At 31.7% G+C, this 15,898-nt stretch overlaps 1 protein-coding gene across 3 annotated transcripts in view; it reads right to left on the bottom strand.

Annotated features, from left to right (window-relative positions):
* The window catches only part of Cchl (Cytochrome c heme lyase), a 48,442-nt gene that overhangs the window by 25,435 nt on the left and 7,109 nt on the right, over window positions 1-15,898 (bottom strand). For 2 of the 3 annotated variants that reach the window (XR_015041668.1, XM_035358651.2), the window contains exons 2-3: window positions 11,533-11,762; window positions 6,410-6,681 (exon numbers count right to left, since the gene is read on the bottom strand). Coding sequence is in view for 2 of the 3 variants with exons in the window: in XM_035358651.2 (XP_035214542.1) it covers window positions 6,410-6,681; window positions 11,533-11,760 (500 nt within the window). In the remaining variant the exon portion in view is untranslated. Of the gene's footprint in view, window positions 1-6,409; window positions 6,682-11,532; window positions 11,763-14,732; window positions 14,897-15,898 lie in introns of all 3 variants that reach the window. The other variant, XM_035358650.2, reaches the window with a different exon arrangement.

Raw genomic sequence — 15,898 nt, 5'->3', positions numbered from 1 at the left:
CAGTTATTTTAATTAACTAAGCAACATGATAAAGTTTTATTTTCGATGAAAATTTAAAAATCCAGATGATTTTCCGACGATAACATCGGACGGAAAGCTCCGCCATGTTTATTAAGTGTCATGGCCTTCTCCCTCTCGAAGGTCACAGTACAGCTTATCAATATTTAAGCAACATCCTGATACTTCTCGCAGATTTTTTGTTGATCAAAAACTGGTGTGATGCTGTAAAGCCTGATAAAATTACAAAAATGCAGGTACAAAATTTATCAAAATTTTTAAATTTAAAATTCGCATAACCTCAAGTTTTTTCGTGAACATTTTTGTAATAAAATAAAATTTCATATGGATTATTTAATTAAAGGAAACAACTTTATCTACAAATAAAAAAGTTTGTTAAAATGTTAATAGTAGTATTTCTGTACTTATTTTTAGAATTTTTAATTATACATTTTCAGAAAACCTTTTGTTTAAAGAAAAATTCATATGACAGTCAGTCTAATGCTATGTATCCCTTTGTGTCATATTTTATATGTCTCTTAAATTTTTTTGTCAATTTTGTTTATGTTTTATAATATCTTACTAGAAAAAACTTTTCCTTTGTTCTAGTAAGAACAAAGAAAAAGTTAGACTAGTTGGTGACTGATAGGTCTTACTAGAAGTTACTTCTGACTTGCTGCTTACAGGAAGAAACCTTAATTGGTAGGCGGGAAAAAGTATCTAGACCTTAATTCCCCCCCCCCTCTTAATAAGGTGACAGTAGTTCTTGACAATGTTGTGGCCAGCTTACATTGTGTCATGAATAACCATGCAGTGTTTTACATACTGTATTTGATGTACAGCTTTGGCATTGTGCACATTAAACTATATATATATATTACATCATATGATACATTACTATTACAACGAGTTGATTTTTTTTTTTTTTTTTTTTTTTTTTATGAAGCTTTACGTTTCATTAGGATCGACATCATCTAGTTAGTTTTTTTACATCAACCCTCATTTCTGGCACATGGTGCAATGCAAACAGAAAAGTACTTTAATTTCTTTTAATAAACATAGAAACTAACTAAATTACAAATAGTAGAATATGTTGAGTCTCAGCATAAATCTAAAAATTATGGTTTTAAGTCTTTGAGTTTGAGGTGCTTTTGCCAGGATTTGAACCTCAAACTTTCTAGCTGCTAGTTGGATGTGATGACTGCAACATAATAACAGTGTGAGGAAGAATGCCTTTAGCTCCTTACATCCTCCCACACAGAAAAGTCCCATTTGGGCAAACTCAGATGACAAATTATCATCAGCTACATTTTAGTTCAAACAGCACTGCACAATAAATACTTCGTTTTATTTTACAGTAGCAATCTTGAACAATATACAGTACCTTTGCCATGAAACGAATCTTGCAATAGTTAGATAAAAATGTTGGACAGTGTGTATACATGAGGAATACATGACAGTATGAGGGAAGTATGTATATGAGGGGTGAATTCTGTTGCGATTCAAGACGCCTCATCTGTGACCTCATTATGACAGAGTAATACATGAACCATGAACTCATGGGGCAAATGGCTTGAGACTGCGGAAGGAGATGCGCACAGTGCATCATGTTTGAGTATTTAAAAAGATTTTTCTTAACACCTTACATAATTATCTATGTTTGTTTGTTAATAATAATATATGTTTCATTCATTAAAGAGTGTTTGATGCAAAAGACGTAAGATTACATTAAAAAGGAAGATCACCTAGTCGCCCTTATAAAAGAACCCACAGAAAACTAGGTAGGCATTTGTTTTATATTTCACTCTTGATTTAATTTTAAGTACCACAATTTTAAGTGGCATCATAATGTGAGCCCACTAGGTTGAATTTGAACTGAGATTTAAAAAAGCAACAAGCAAAAATGGATTTAGAAAAAGTAACAAGCTGCATTAACAGCATTACTTACAAAACTGACAAATAAGCTAGACACAGAAATTGCTAATGAGGATGACAAAAAGTTAAAAGAAAGATAAAAAGTTGTAAACTGTGATAAGAAATGTTTGTGCAGTTAACTAGTCAAGAAGAACTGAGCTGACAAAGGTATTGAAAATTTAATTGATAAAAAAAGTTAAAAAGAAGAAATAATTTCTAGAGAAGAGTTTAAAGAAAAAAATATTGTTTGGAAATAATGCACATGATTTAGATGCTAAGCCACATAGTGATTCTACTTCATGCGAAATTGTTACTGAATTGCAAAACAAAATTAACTCCCAAAAACTGGCCTTGAGAACTTTTTCAATAAAAGACAAAAAAAAAAAAAAAAAAAAAAAGGGTGGGGGGCAAAACAAAAGTCTACAAGCACAAGATAAATTTAAAGTCAATTCTAATTTCCGAAACATTTTGCAGATTCATACAGTACCTTATTTTATCCAATACTAATAAATGTGATCCTTAATGATTTAGCCTTAGAATTTAATAGAAAATATACAAATGAAAACCAGACTAAAATTACTAATTTTCTAAATTTCCTAAGAAAGGAAAAAGTAAGTACAGAGGGCACAAGATTTTTATCAAGCCAGCAGATTCTAAGAAAGAAAATCACATTTTGAAAACAAGTGACAGTTTTGAGAACACTTTCAAGACAATGAAAGAAATCAGGATTATTATGAGGGTAGAAGAATTCCTTCAGCAGCCAAATTGAACACTTCTCTTTCTAATCGCTATTTATTCTGATTTGAAAATCGTATTCTGAATCACCTTAAAGAAATGGACCAGAAAAAAAAAAAAAAAAGGTGTTAAAATGAAGCAGAAATTGTTTCATATGTCTTAAAAAGTATCATTTATCTTAAGACTGCAAATTGAAACTAAGCTGTCAAATTTGGCATCATACACTGACATACAATGAAGAAGCAAAAGTGTCAATCAAGAGGTCCAGTCAAGGGTTGGTCATGGCTTCTGTTTCAAATTGTGCATCAGAAAATAACTCTATTTCACTTCAGACACTTTGAGATTAAATTATAACACAGACAATCACTGCTGTCATAGCTCTGATATACAATTAGATTTAAGATCACAGTGAACATTTAATAACTCTGTTTTAGTTCACTTAGAGTTCAAATTATAAACACAGACAATCTGTGCCTGCATTGCATTCATATACTGTTAGATTTAGAATCACAGGACATCTGTAGGAAATTAAAACTGCCAGTTTCATCTATTTGATTATGGCAAAGCACTCGAGGAATATCTGCCTAAAGGGAGAGATACCTTTGTGGAGGACTCTCTAAGAGAAACTGGCTCACATACATGTTACACATGGGGAAAAACATGAAAATGCATATACGGCTGGCCCATTCACAGGATTCAAACCTTGGACGTCAATTACAGAAGAGGAAAAAGTAAAAATATTCTCATTTGGATGCATGATGCCTGTGCTTCAGGCATCATGCATCCAAATGAGAATAAGAAAATTGAAGTGAAAAAGAACCAGTCTCCTTTCAAAGAATCGATGAAATTAAAATAAAAGCATTAATTACCTCTCTTATTAACGGATTATATATTCATTCCCCCAAAAACAAAATAGCTAACTTTATTAAAAATCCAGGAATACAATTTTCTGATGAATGGGATAATGAAAAAAAGCATAAAAAATTTTTTTGCTATTAGGAACAGATTTTTATTCTAAAATAGTTACGAGCAAGGTTCACAAACTGTTCCTTAGTAGCACTCACAACAAAATTAGGCTGGGCAGTTTGTGGGACAAAAAGAACTCATGGAATTTCACCAACTAGTGTGAATGCTATGAAAGTAATGGTTCATGATAATGAAGAGACATAGAACAAATCACCATCTAATTTACTTAAGAATCTCTAGGAGCTCAAATCCATGGAGGGTAAATTATGATTCTAATAAGGAATTTGATTTAGAAAATAATTTAATATGAGAATTTTGAAAGATTTGTGAAATATGAAAACAATTGTTATACTGTTCCCTTTCCCTGGAATCATAATTTAAAAGAACTAGGAGATAATTTTGAGATTGCTAAAATTAGATCTAAGAGTTAATAAAGTAATTGATAAACATTTAAAAGAAGGAATTGCCAAAGAGACTAACACTGAAATAACACCAAAAGCGTATTTTATGCCATATCAAGCTGCTATAACAGAAAATAAAGAAGCTATGAAAAGGTGTATGGAGCTGCTCTGTGTTTTCATTATTCAAAGAATTAAATCATCCACACAAGCTTCATTACATCAAAATCACCTTTGAAAGAATTATCACTTCCCAGATTAGAACTGATGGGTGCTTTGATAGGCTCCTGCTTGTCAAAATACATTCCAAGGAAACTTCAGGACACTGACTAAATTGTATGTTTATGGATTGATGCTAATAGAACATTAGACTGGATTTGAAGCAATGTTAAAAAATGGGAGCCATTTGTACAAAATAGAGTGATAGAAATACAGAAGAATGAGATGTACTGAACTGGAGGTATATTCTCCGGTAAAGATAATCCAGCTAACTTGCTAATTAGAGGCAAAAATGTCAAAAATCTGAAACAGAATAGTGTATGATGGAAAGGGCCAACATGCTTAAGAGAAGAAATGGAAGATTGGCCAAAACTGAATGGTTGCTTCATGAAGAACACTGAAGATTCCAACAAGGAACTGAGGAAAACACAAAAACAAGTATCTGTAAATTCATGTGTTGCAGAAACTTCTGAAAACTTATTACTTAAAATTACAGCAATTTATATCAAATTTACAAAATTATTGCATGGGGCTTAAGGTTCATTACCTCAAAGTTATTTGGATGTTTGATGGCTACCGAAATTGAAATGGCAAAAACTTATTCCATCAAATGTATTTAAGAGTGAAATTTGCTAGATGAAATATGTGCATTAAAGGACAACAATCAAGTTCAGAATCAAAACTGAAGTTCCTCTATCCTTTTGTAGACAAAGATGGTTAATCCATATGGGTAGATGGTTATAAAATTAAAATTTGGACTACAAACGAAAGCATTCATCATGTTGCCTGATAAAGATCATTTGAGTGATCGAATTATTCTGCACAACTACCAGATTGTACTGAGAGGAGGAAAATAAAACACTCAAAATCAAAGAGACTAATTTTGGTTACTGAATGCTTATAAGAGGATTAAAACTGTTATGTACTACTGTAATGTCTATAAAATATTTGTAAAATGTGTTAAAAAAAACTGATCCTGCAAGATATGGCACCCTTCCCAGAAGACAGATGCCAAGAAGCAATCCCATCCGAAAACAGACAGACTACACCAGCCCACTGTACCATTGGAAGAGAATTACATAAGACGTAATATTCTACTTACTTGTGCTGTAACTAAAGCAGTGAATTTAGAGAATTTAGAGCTGATGGCAGACTTGTCAACATAAAAATTCTTGTTTGCATTCAGACTCTTTGTAAAGAGAAAACATTTGTTGAAAACGTTCATGGGGCAGATGGCTTGAGATCACAGAAAGAGCATAGAGATTCACATACTAAATTGTGCTTGGTTATTTAAAAATTTCACTCAGATGTTCTTAACATCTCATATAACTATGTATATCTATTAATATTAATGTATGTTTCATTCATGAAAATGTGTTTTGTGCAAAAGATTGCCCTCACAAAAGAACCCCTGGGAAACTAGTGTTCATTTCATTCCTTACAATATTATAAATGCTGCAAAATATAAAATGAAAGCCCATCTAAATTATACATTTAATTATAATTTTCAATCTTACTTTTTATTCACATTTTTCACAAGAGCGTAATAAACTAATTACCTAGCAGTGTGATATTTAATAAAAAGTTGCATATCATTGAATAAGACAATATGTTACCTCAAGGATTGCATATTTCAATTCATTCAACATTTTGCACTGGAATTCATAATGTGGCAATTCTTAATGCCATTGAAGATCTTAAAAAATTTATACAGAAAAAAAATCATGTAAGCACGATTGTAAATTATTTAATTGTTATTAGACAAAATATCTATTGAAAAAATGGCAACAGCTAATTTCTGGATGTCGTTCTATTTATAATTTAAAAAAAAGAATTTCAGATGATGTATGCTTAAAAAAATGTTTAACGGTACGATGCAGTAAGTACGTTTGTTATGTTATGTACGTTTATGAAAACGTTACATGTAGGTTATTAAGATTTATCTTTAAATAAATGTTTGTTTGTCTTTTACAACCATTTTATGAGTGATTAATTTAACTACAAAAGGAAGTTAACAATCAGTAACAGTTTTCAGTAAAAGAACAGTAAATAATCAGTAAAAGAACTTTTAATTTAAATCTCCAAGAAGATGCTTATATACATATACAGATAGAGCATGGCATGTATAAAACCTAACTGCAATACCCAAAATATGATGCAAAATATTTTTATATTCTTACTTAGCATGTAATGCTTCCCATTTAAGAACTTCTTGCCATGCGGCTTCATTATTTACATTATGAATTCGGATAATGTGAGCCATATCATTAGGGAAAATATCAGATTCCTTCCACCTCCAGCCTTTTCGAAGCATTGCATTCCAAAACATCTGCTGAGATGGATACACCCAAACCTCATTTTCAGATCCAGCTTTAGGAATAGTTGATGCTTCACGATCTTTGGATAAAGGAAATGGTTGATCAGGAGCTGGATTCTGATTCATAGGCGGCATCTAAAAGTAAATGATCTATAAATGAAACAATTAAGTAATTGAATACAAATACTTACATCAGCAAATAGAAAAAGAGTATAAATAACTGACTTATATGCAATTTTTAAACATATTCCGAGTTCAAATTACATTAAATTATATTAAATGGGGGAAAATGAATTTTTGTTCCCTCTCTCAAGATAGCAGCAAAGCTTTACTACAGACTGCAAGACAGAATTTTATTATTGACCATTCACAGAACTACAAGTTTGCTTGATAAAATTTTTCATTTATGCAAAGGATGGGGAAAGGAGGGAACCCTCTAAATGCTAAACCTCAGTGCAAGCACAGAAAGGTTATTTTAGATGATATTGCATGGAACTTTAGCTGCACTGATTGGCCTTATATATCTGAATGACTTATGATCCTTATTTTTTTACATCAGCCACCAAAGTAGTAAACTCATTCTCAAACCTATGTTTACATTTGTACATAAAACTTACTATGCTGTTTTATACTGTTTATGTGGCAAGAAGGACTGCAGGCACTTATTTACATCAAAACACCATGTGCTGTGTGGACTACAGAGAAGCACTTGCATTGAAATTGCTCATTCCTCACTTGAATTTGGCAACGTACCACATACATTGTAAACTACATAAAAACTAGCCTGCTGAAAGCAAGAATTAAAAAAAAAAGCTGTGTTAGGACATGAACACACAGCCTTGCTGTACAATTGCAGTTCAAAATGGCATTTGCATGGCAAAGCATTTGAGCTGCGTCAAGAAATTCACACTTTTCTGCAAGAGGAAGCTCTTCAATCGCTAAGTATTTTGCTGAACCAGACATTTTGCTAAAACTAGCATATTAGTACAACATTTTTGAGAAACTAAATGTCTTGAATTTGTCTCTAAAGGGCAATGTATGCACATTTTAAAACTTGTAGAAAAGATTTCAGAGTTTAGAAAAAGCTGCATTTGTGCATAAGAAAACTGACTGACTGGGCTGCTCAAAGCTGTTTTTCTACATTGTACCAATACACAGGTTCTAAAAAAGGCACTGTTCTACAGAAATTTCTGCACCTTTTCATGAAATACCTCTCAAAGCTCACTCACTGATTTGCAAAATATTGTGCGGAAGATAACATAGAGAAATTTATGTTGATATAAGATTAGATTCATTAGGCAAATAGAGTTTTAATGAACTCTTTTGTGATAACATTCTGAAAACAAAATTTGCTTGCTGAGATTTAATGGAGTTTTGAATCTCAATCAAAATTGAGTATTCAACTTTAAATTCTAAAGCTCTAAGGATCCTCATTTCCTTTGCCATATCCTATCTATGCGAGGCTGGATTTTAATTTGACGCTGTATTAAGGACCAAATACCACTCGAAAATCATTGTGGAGCAAGAATTGAGAATAGCGGTATCAAGCCTACTTCTGAAATTTGAAAAATGGTGTGGGGATCAACAAGCTCACCTATCAAATTGACTTATTAATCTGTCACTGGAGATTTCTTTTATTTGTATTTAATTTGTATGTTTTCTTATCAATTAAAATTATAGTTTTTCACTAAAATGTCTCTTCATTTCTGTGCCTGATTAACACTGTAGTAGAAATATTGCAACATGGGTGCAGTGAAAAAATAACAAAACTACAAGTATACAGCGTATTGAAGTTCAGAAATTCAGGAACCTCTGGCATATAGCATTTTTGATCAATTTGAAATTAAATTAGTTTCATATTCCTATAATGCACTTTTAATTACTTTTAAATTCCAATCCTCCCCTTCAAATGTAAAGTGAATTTTTACAAATATAGTCTTCATTACATGGGGTAACAGTTGTTTCTTTCTTATTCTAGAAAGAAAAAGTTACTCTGAAGAAATATAAAACAGTTCTAACTCAATAAATAATTTTAAACTCTGATTATTACCATATTTGTACAACTAAAAGATGATGATGCATGTAAGATGACTCTATCCTTTTACAATATTTTACAAAATAAAACAAACACTCACACACACAAAGGTTAGAAACAGTGGCATGCAATGGTTTTTATTAAAGGAGACTACGAATGAAGAAAAATTATGATTCTCTTTAACAAACTACATATGGATGGTGGTGATTGTCATTTCAAAAAGGTTGATTTCAGTATTATTTAAAGTCTTGCAAACACTGGTGACATTCAGAAGTGATCAGATGGTCATCACAACAGGGTATTACCATATTTTGAATATGAAGACTACTCACATAATTTGAAGACTATTAAGTTCAATAGTAGTTAATACCCTCTGAAAAATTTATAAAAATCGGATAGAGAGGGGAAGCCATAATAAATATGTTTTTAATTTAATGGATGTCATGATTAGTTCAAAATATTATTTCTCAAAATGAGCAAAAGGTCACCAAGATAGATTTCTTTGTTTTGCTATTAATCATTTTGAAATTATATATTATACTTTAATATTATTTCATGCTTGCACAAATAATGATAATATTTCATGCTTGCACAAATAATGAGAACCTGTGGAGTAGATCTGTAGAGTCATTATTTTGAAGCAGAAGGGATGTAAAATGAGCAATGCCCTTGCCGGGACTCGAACCATGGACCTCTGGAATACGCGCCGAGCATGCTGACCACTACACAACAAAGGCATGCTAACAAGGCGGGAGAAATACCTTATAGATCTACCAATTATCATTATTTATGTGTCTTTTGAAAATATATTATCTCAAAGTATATGATAGATAAGTGATTAAGACCATTGCAACACTGGCAGCTGATGAGCTTATTGTAATAAAACAGCTTTGAAGGTTGATTGTGCATGCTCGGCGATGATATCTTACCTCAGGAATAGCTCTACATACTGCTTCTCTCTCCTTAGTTTAAACTTGAAATTACTGCATCAATATATGAGACGCATTCATAAAGTAACTCGACAAATTAAAAGACCAAATGATAACATAAAAAGTGAAAGAATATATGTTTAGATACAGTGACATTTCAACTCTAACAAAAGGCAGTTTAAATTAGTCATTTTCATATCAGAATGCTTGAGTTGTTTTCATTTACTGATAAGGCATACTACAAAAAAACTTGCTTTGAGATAGAATAACGTTTAACATTAAATTTTGTTACAAATTAGTTAAACCTACTACTGAAGTGTTACAGGTGATTCGAACAGTATAAGGTGATGCATCATTACCAAGAACACAAGTGCATGAGTCATACAACCTCTTTAAATGAGGCACAAAAGCACTGGAGAGGAAGTAAAGATAGGGTGCATTTCAAGTCTTGCATTTTGCAAACAGTTAGTTCCGGTGCCTATAAACAGCATTTCAATGACCTGAAGAAACATTGAAAAATTGTATAGACTCCTCTGTTAATTATTTTGAAGGTGATAAATTTATTTAAAGAGTAGCACTTTTTTTTCTCATTTATAAGAAATTGTTCAGTTACTTCATGGGCACAACTTGTATTTTACTTTGAATTCTTCCACATACCATGAGAGTTGCTTTCATGGAAGCAAACTAAAATAAAGAGCTAAGAATTAAATTAATTTCGCTTACAAGAATCAGGAGAAAAGTAAACTTTCATATGAAATGCATAAAAAGTTAAAAGACTAGCTTAGTTCCTCTAACCCACTGATATCACACCACTGGTTAGTAAGATGGCATATACAAATTAAGAACTATGTTAAAAGTATATAATAAAAAAAGATAATTAAATGGCTTAAATGTCATATTTTAAAATAAAATTAAATTTTGTACAGTCTGGTTATTCACATCCTCATTAAAAAGTCATGAAAAAAGGTCTGCGAGCCAAAGTAACATGTTGCCAAAATAGCTTTGTGGCAAACCACAACAACAACCAAAAAGTATTTAAGCAGCAATCCTAGTATGCGTAGCACGCCTATTTTGGCTGGCGCACAATAATGAAGTTGTATGAATGTTGAATCTGTGCAATTCTCTGACTTTTTGATACGAAAACAGGATTTCTCGAAAAAGATAAGTGTTTTATTACCGATGTTCCTAACTTTTTAAAAAATTTTAGTGATTGATTGCTCTTGTATGGAATGCTTAGGGGGTTGGAATTTTAAAAATGGCTGTTCCCCTTTGTGAATTAGCTTGGCAAAATATTAATCACCAGCAAGTTTACAAATGCTCTCCAAAGCTGACAAAAAGTTTGCAACATTTCAATGAGGCTGCAGATAGTCAGAAAGTATCCAAATTTTTTCAATGCAAAAATTAAAAAATAAGTGATAAATTACTTAATATATATTTTTTTAATATTTAAGTATATAGGACAGCTTTGGGCTTCAAAAAGGTATTTTATGAATAGGCCAACAAAGAACAATACAGAGACAGCTTGTTGATTTGACCTTTATTCCAATGTATGCACCTGTTGTATACATAAACTTTTACTTCCTTTTTCTTCTCCTTTTTTCCCTCCCTTTTTCTATTTTGCTTAAAATCAATATGTTAAGTTAAACATTTAATATTAACTTGTTTCCAGTTTCTTTTTTCTAGTGCTAAATTGTCACCCAACAGTAAATCTGAATTCAATAGTGAACTACTTTCAATCAGCAAATGAATGGCTTGCTAATAAAATTTTGTTAAATACATGCAATATTTTTATTATACACAAAACATTTTTACAGACATTCGCATATCAATAACAGAACACTTTTTACTCCTTTAAATTATTCAATTTCTGTAATTAACTGTAAGTATGTAAAAGGCAAACTATCAGAATAATTGTTAAGAATATTATAATCATAAAGCATATTACAAATTTAATAGGAAACATTAAAATAATTTTAAAACTTTTTTCACTCACAATTAATAAACAATACTTATAATATTTACCATATTGTAGGGGTTGACATCATCATCAGAAGTTCCAGTAACAGGACATTCACTCTTTGCTTGTGGCATTTCCTTCTCATTATGTTTATAAGGACAGGAACCTAATTTATCAGCAGCACCTCCTATGTTTTCTGGTATGTGACCTTTACTTTCCATATCTTTATTTAAAGTTTGTGTTAGTGGAGGCACTGTAGTTGTTGCATTCACAGATGAGGATATATTACCCATTGCTTTTAAAGTAAGTAAAAAAATAAGGAAAGACGATAATGTTGCTTATGAAAAATTTTCATATAACACAAGCTATTAAATTAAAACAGAAGTAAGCACATACATATAAAAAATTTTATAAATCCATTTTTGCAAATAGAGTACAAAGTCTGAAATCCAGATGTTCAATATCTGGATTTCCTAACTGGCAGAAAACTAAAAAATTCTGTTTATGCTTTAGGTTGGGGCATTTCATATTTTTTCATAATAGTACAGAATTGCAATTCTTAGTTTACCTGGGGAACCATTATTTTTTATTTTTTGCTTTCATTATCACAACATCAACACACTACAGCTTGAGAAATAACTCGTATAGCAATGTCGAAACACTTTTTTTTTTTTTTTTTTTAAGTAATTTAATTCCAAAGAGGATGGCAACCTGTTGACATTAGGCTTGGTGATGCTTATAGACTTCAGCTAACACCATTGCAAAGTATTGAGCATGTTGATGAGGAGAAATTTAATAGAAATTTCTATATGGGAAAAAAAAAAAGTAAATTATATCAACAAAATTAAGAAATGGCAAAATCTTTAGAAACTAGGGATCGCACTGAAATTCAAAATTGAGGGGCAATTAAATTTTCAGAGTTTAGGAAAGCAAGAATTCAGAGTTTAGGAAGGCAGCAGAATTTAGAGATAGCATTGGACTAAATGTCTAACACCAACCCTGGACCCCAACTTCGGCTATTCCGGATTATCGATTTTTCCGGATTATAAATCATCAGTTTAAATCTGGTAAGATGGCATGCAGAAATTATAAAATTAAAAATGTGAAACCGTAATTAATGAAATAAAGAACAATTATGACCTAAAGGGTATCAAAATTTACAAAAAGAAAAAGACTTAATATTTATTTGTTTACTTTATTAAACATTTCTTTCAATGTAAGTTGTTTAAGTTGCTTCGTTTCATGTGATAATTCTTTCTCTTTAATTTTATTAAACAGACATAATTTCTTGTTAATTACAAAGTTCTGCTGTTCAAGTCCTATAATTGCCGAGTCGAGAATACTGACTAATTAGTCAATCAAAATGTTTTCATTTTCAATAACCTCTGCGTCACTTTCTTCACTATCGGAAGCGAATTATAATGACGAGGAACTTGATTTAAATCATATCAAAGACGGAGTACATCGAGATGAAATACTACATTTAGTAAGGAATTACAAGCCAAATAAAATAAAAACATCTGCCCTGAAGATAAGAATAGTGCTGACAGATGAACTTCCAATTCATTGCACGCAGCGTCGTTTCCCTCCCACCTCAGAGCAGCGTGAAATTGATAAACATATTTCAGAATGATTAGATAATCAAAGAATATGCCTATATCCATTTTTTGCAGCAATTCCACTTTCTGTTTAATGGACTTTGAAATATACTTTCGCTTTTTAGATCCTTTACGTATTGGTAAATATATATCGGAAATTTTATTTGACATAATCGAAAGTTCAAGCTTACTTTTATAAAATTGCTCTAACAGTCTGCAAAAAATAATAAGCCGGATTCAATTCGAAGATTAAGGAACAACGCAATCTGCAACATTAACTGAATTAGATAATTTTAGCTTAGCTTATACCGTCATTATACATTAAACGCGCATTCGTTAACATATTTTGCGCATGCGCACATGCATATTCGCACCTGTAAGGTCTAACGCGCATTGATGCATGCGCAGAAAGTTTGTAGGTTCAAAGTCTGGATTATAGATTGTTCCAGATTATGGGTGTCCAAATTAATGACTTTTGACTGTACTTCATTTCTTTTTTTAGATTTTTATGGCCCTGAAAACGGTCCCCCTCCTTTTTTAAAAACCTTTGCCTTTAAAAACATATTACTCGTGGTGTATTACACTGAAAGGATATAATCTTTAATTGCATTTAAATTTTCCATGAATGGTTTATGCCGCTACATTTTAACTTCACAATGAAATAGGTAATTGAGTATGTGATCAGTCAGATTTTCTTTATCACTTTTTTTTTTTTTCTTCTTAGTGTTACCTTTACAGGCTGCCTGTTTCATTCTTTATATTAGGTATGTCTACCAGTTGCCAGATTAATGAAATTTGTGGAATGATCAACAATCTGATGCATATAATACACATATCTGCATAAGAATGAAAGTATCCACCATTCATCAGCCACAATAGTGATTGCCTTTACATCTGCCTCATGCTGCTTAATAAGTGGCATCAGAATCTCTGCTGATTTGTTGTCTGCAGTGCACATACTTTTCAGGAAGGGAATAATCCTTCTTATATGCACCACTGCAGCCAAACACCTGTCTTGTACAACTTTCTTAACTAAACGAAAATAATTCCATCTATTCATAGTTAAAAAAATTCAGAAAAAGTAATACAGTACAAAGTCTGTAATCCGGACACGTTAGGACTTTGGCGATTCTGGATTAGATGTTTTTCCGGATTATAGATCATCAATTTAAATCTGGTAAGATGGCATGCAGAAATTATACAATGAAAAATATGAAATCGTAATTTATGAAATAAAGAACAATTATGATGTGAAAGGTATCAAAATTTACCTAAAAATATTAATATTTATTTGTTTACTTTATTAAACATTTCTTTCAATGTAAGTTGTTTAAGTTACTTTGTTTTTATTTTCTCTTTAATTCTATAAACAGACATAATTTCTTGTTCAGTTACAAAGTTCCACTGTTCAAGTCCTGTAACTGCTGTGCCAAGAATACTAACTTATCAATAGAAATATTTTCGTTTTCAATAACCTCTCTGTCACTTTCTTTACTATCGGAAGCGGTATTTTCTGGATCTAGAACCATACTACAGATTTTGCCATCCGTTAATTGATTGATGATTGGGGGCATTGTCGTTGCAATGGAAAACATCTGTTATATCATTTTTATTTATTACCACTTAACCAAAGTTCTTTAGAAAATCCATAAACTGGAAAATTTCACCTTTAGTTTGTGATGTCCAAAAACCTTCAAATTCGCGGGTATCATCTTTATCATCCTCATCATGAAATATGGTAGCTGGCCTAAATTATGCCAAGTATTTTTTTATTGCATCTGGAGACACATCCTCCCACGATATTACGATGCTCCACAAAGCAGATTTTATGCTAAAAAATTTCAAAAAATTTTGAATAGTCTTGCCATTGTTCAAGAAATTTAACATACATTTTAAAAACGCTACTTTATATTTCCATTTCAGCGTGTGCACTATTCCCATATCCATAGGCTGAATGATAAACATACAATTTGGAGGGAAGAATAATATGGATACATTATATTTTGATGGAAAAGCAAAGTTTAAAGTTTATAAAATTAAACACTTAGCAGCAGTAGCAATAGAAGCTCCCTAAGATTATATGTTGTGCAGACATTGAAGACAATAAAAGGTTTCAAACTTAACCAATTTATTAACAATATATATATATATATATATAAAAAAAAAAAAAAAAAAAAAACACAATGAATAAATTTAAACAATATCAGTAACTTAGAAAATTATAATATAACCATCATTATCAAAATTTCATATATTAAATAGTATTTTACCTGGTCTCCAAAATACTGGCATTCAATACGTGAAAAACGTATCCTAAACAGAAATTATACGGTTTTAAATGAAATTAGTTACACTGTCAATAGATCCACGTTTAATGATCAAAAAGCACCTGAAAAGGGCACTTAAATCCGGCCTAACTTCGCTTACTGTAGTTGAACACGAGGAATCATAGCCCAGTAAAACATCGCCACTAACTTATGTTAAATGCCGCCTTCATGAAGAACATGGATGTCGCCTATGGCAGTCACTCATCTTGTAGACAGGAACTAAGGAACTTATTCCGGAAAAGTCAACTTGTAGACTGGAACCAAGGAACTTATTTGGGAAAAACCATCTTGTAGACTGGAACCTCGGAACTTATCCGGGAAAAACCATCTTGTAGACTGGAACCTCGGAACTTATGCCCGGACTGCACGCATTGCAAAACGTCTTTCAATAGGGGCTGGAAACCGCACACCCAAGAGCCAAGAAAGCAGGAACTAGAAGGAATGAGCCAGAGCGACGCGAGATACTTATACCAGAAGTAGGCATGACGTCACCTCACGGCAACCAA

Source organism: Stegodyphus dumicola, chromosome 6 (genome assembly GCF_044657685.1).
Source record: "Stegodyphus dumicola isolate Sdum_Otavi_A_Nest chromosome 6, ASM4465768v1".
NCBI classification, from domain to species: Eukaryota; Metazoa; Arthropoda; class Arachnida; order Araneae; family Eresidae; genus Stegodyphus; species Stegodyphus dumicola.
This window is presented reverse-complemented; position numbering and strand designations above follow the sequence as displayed.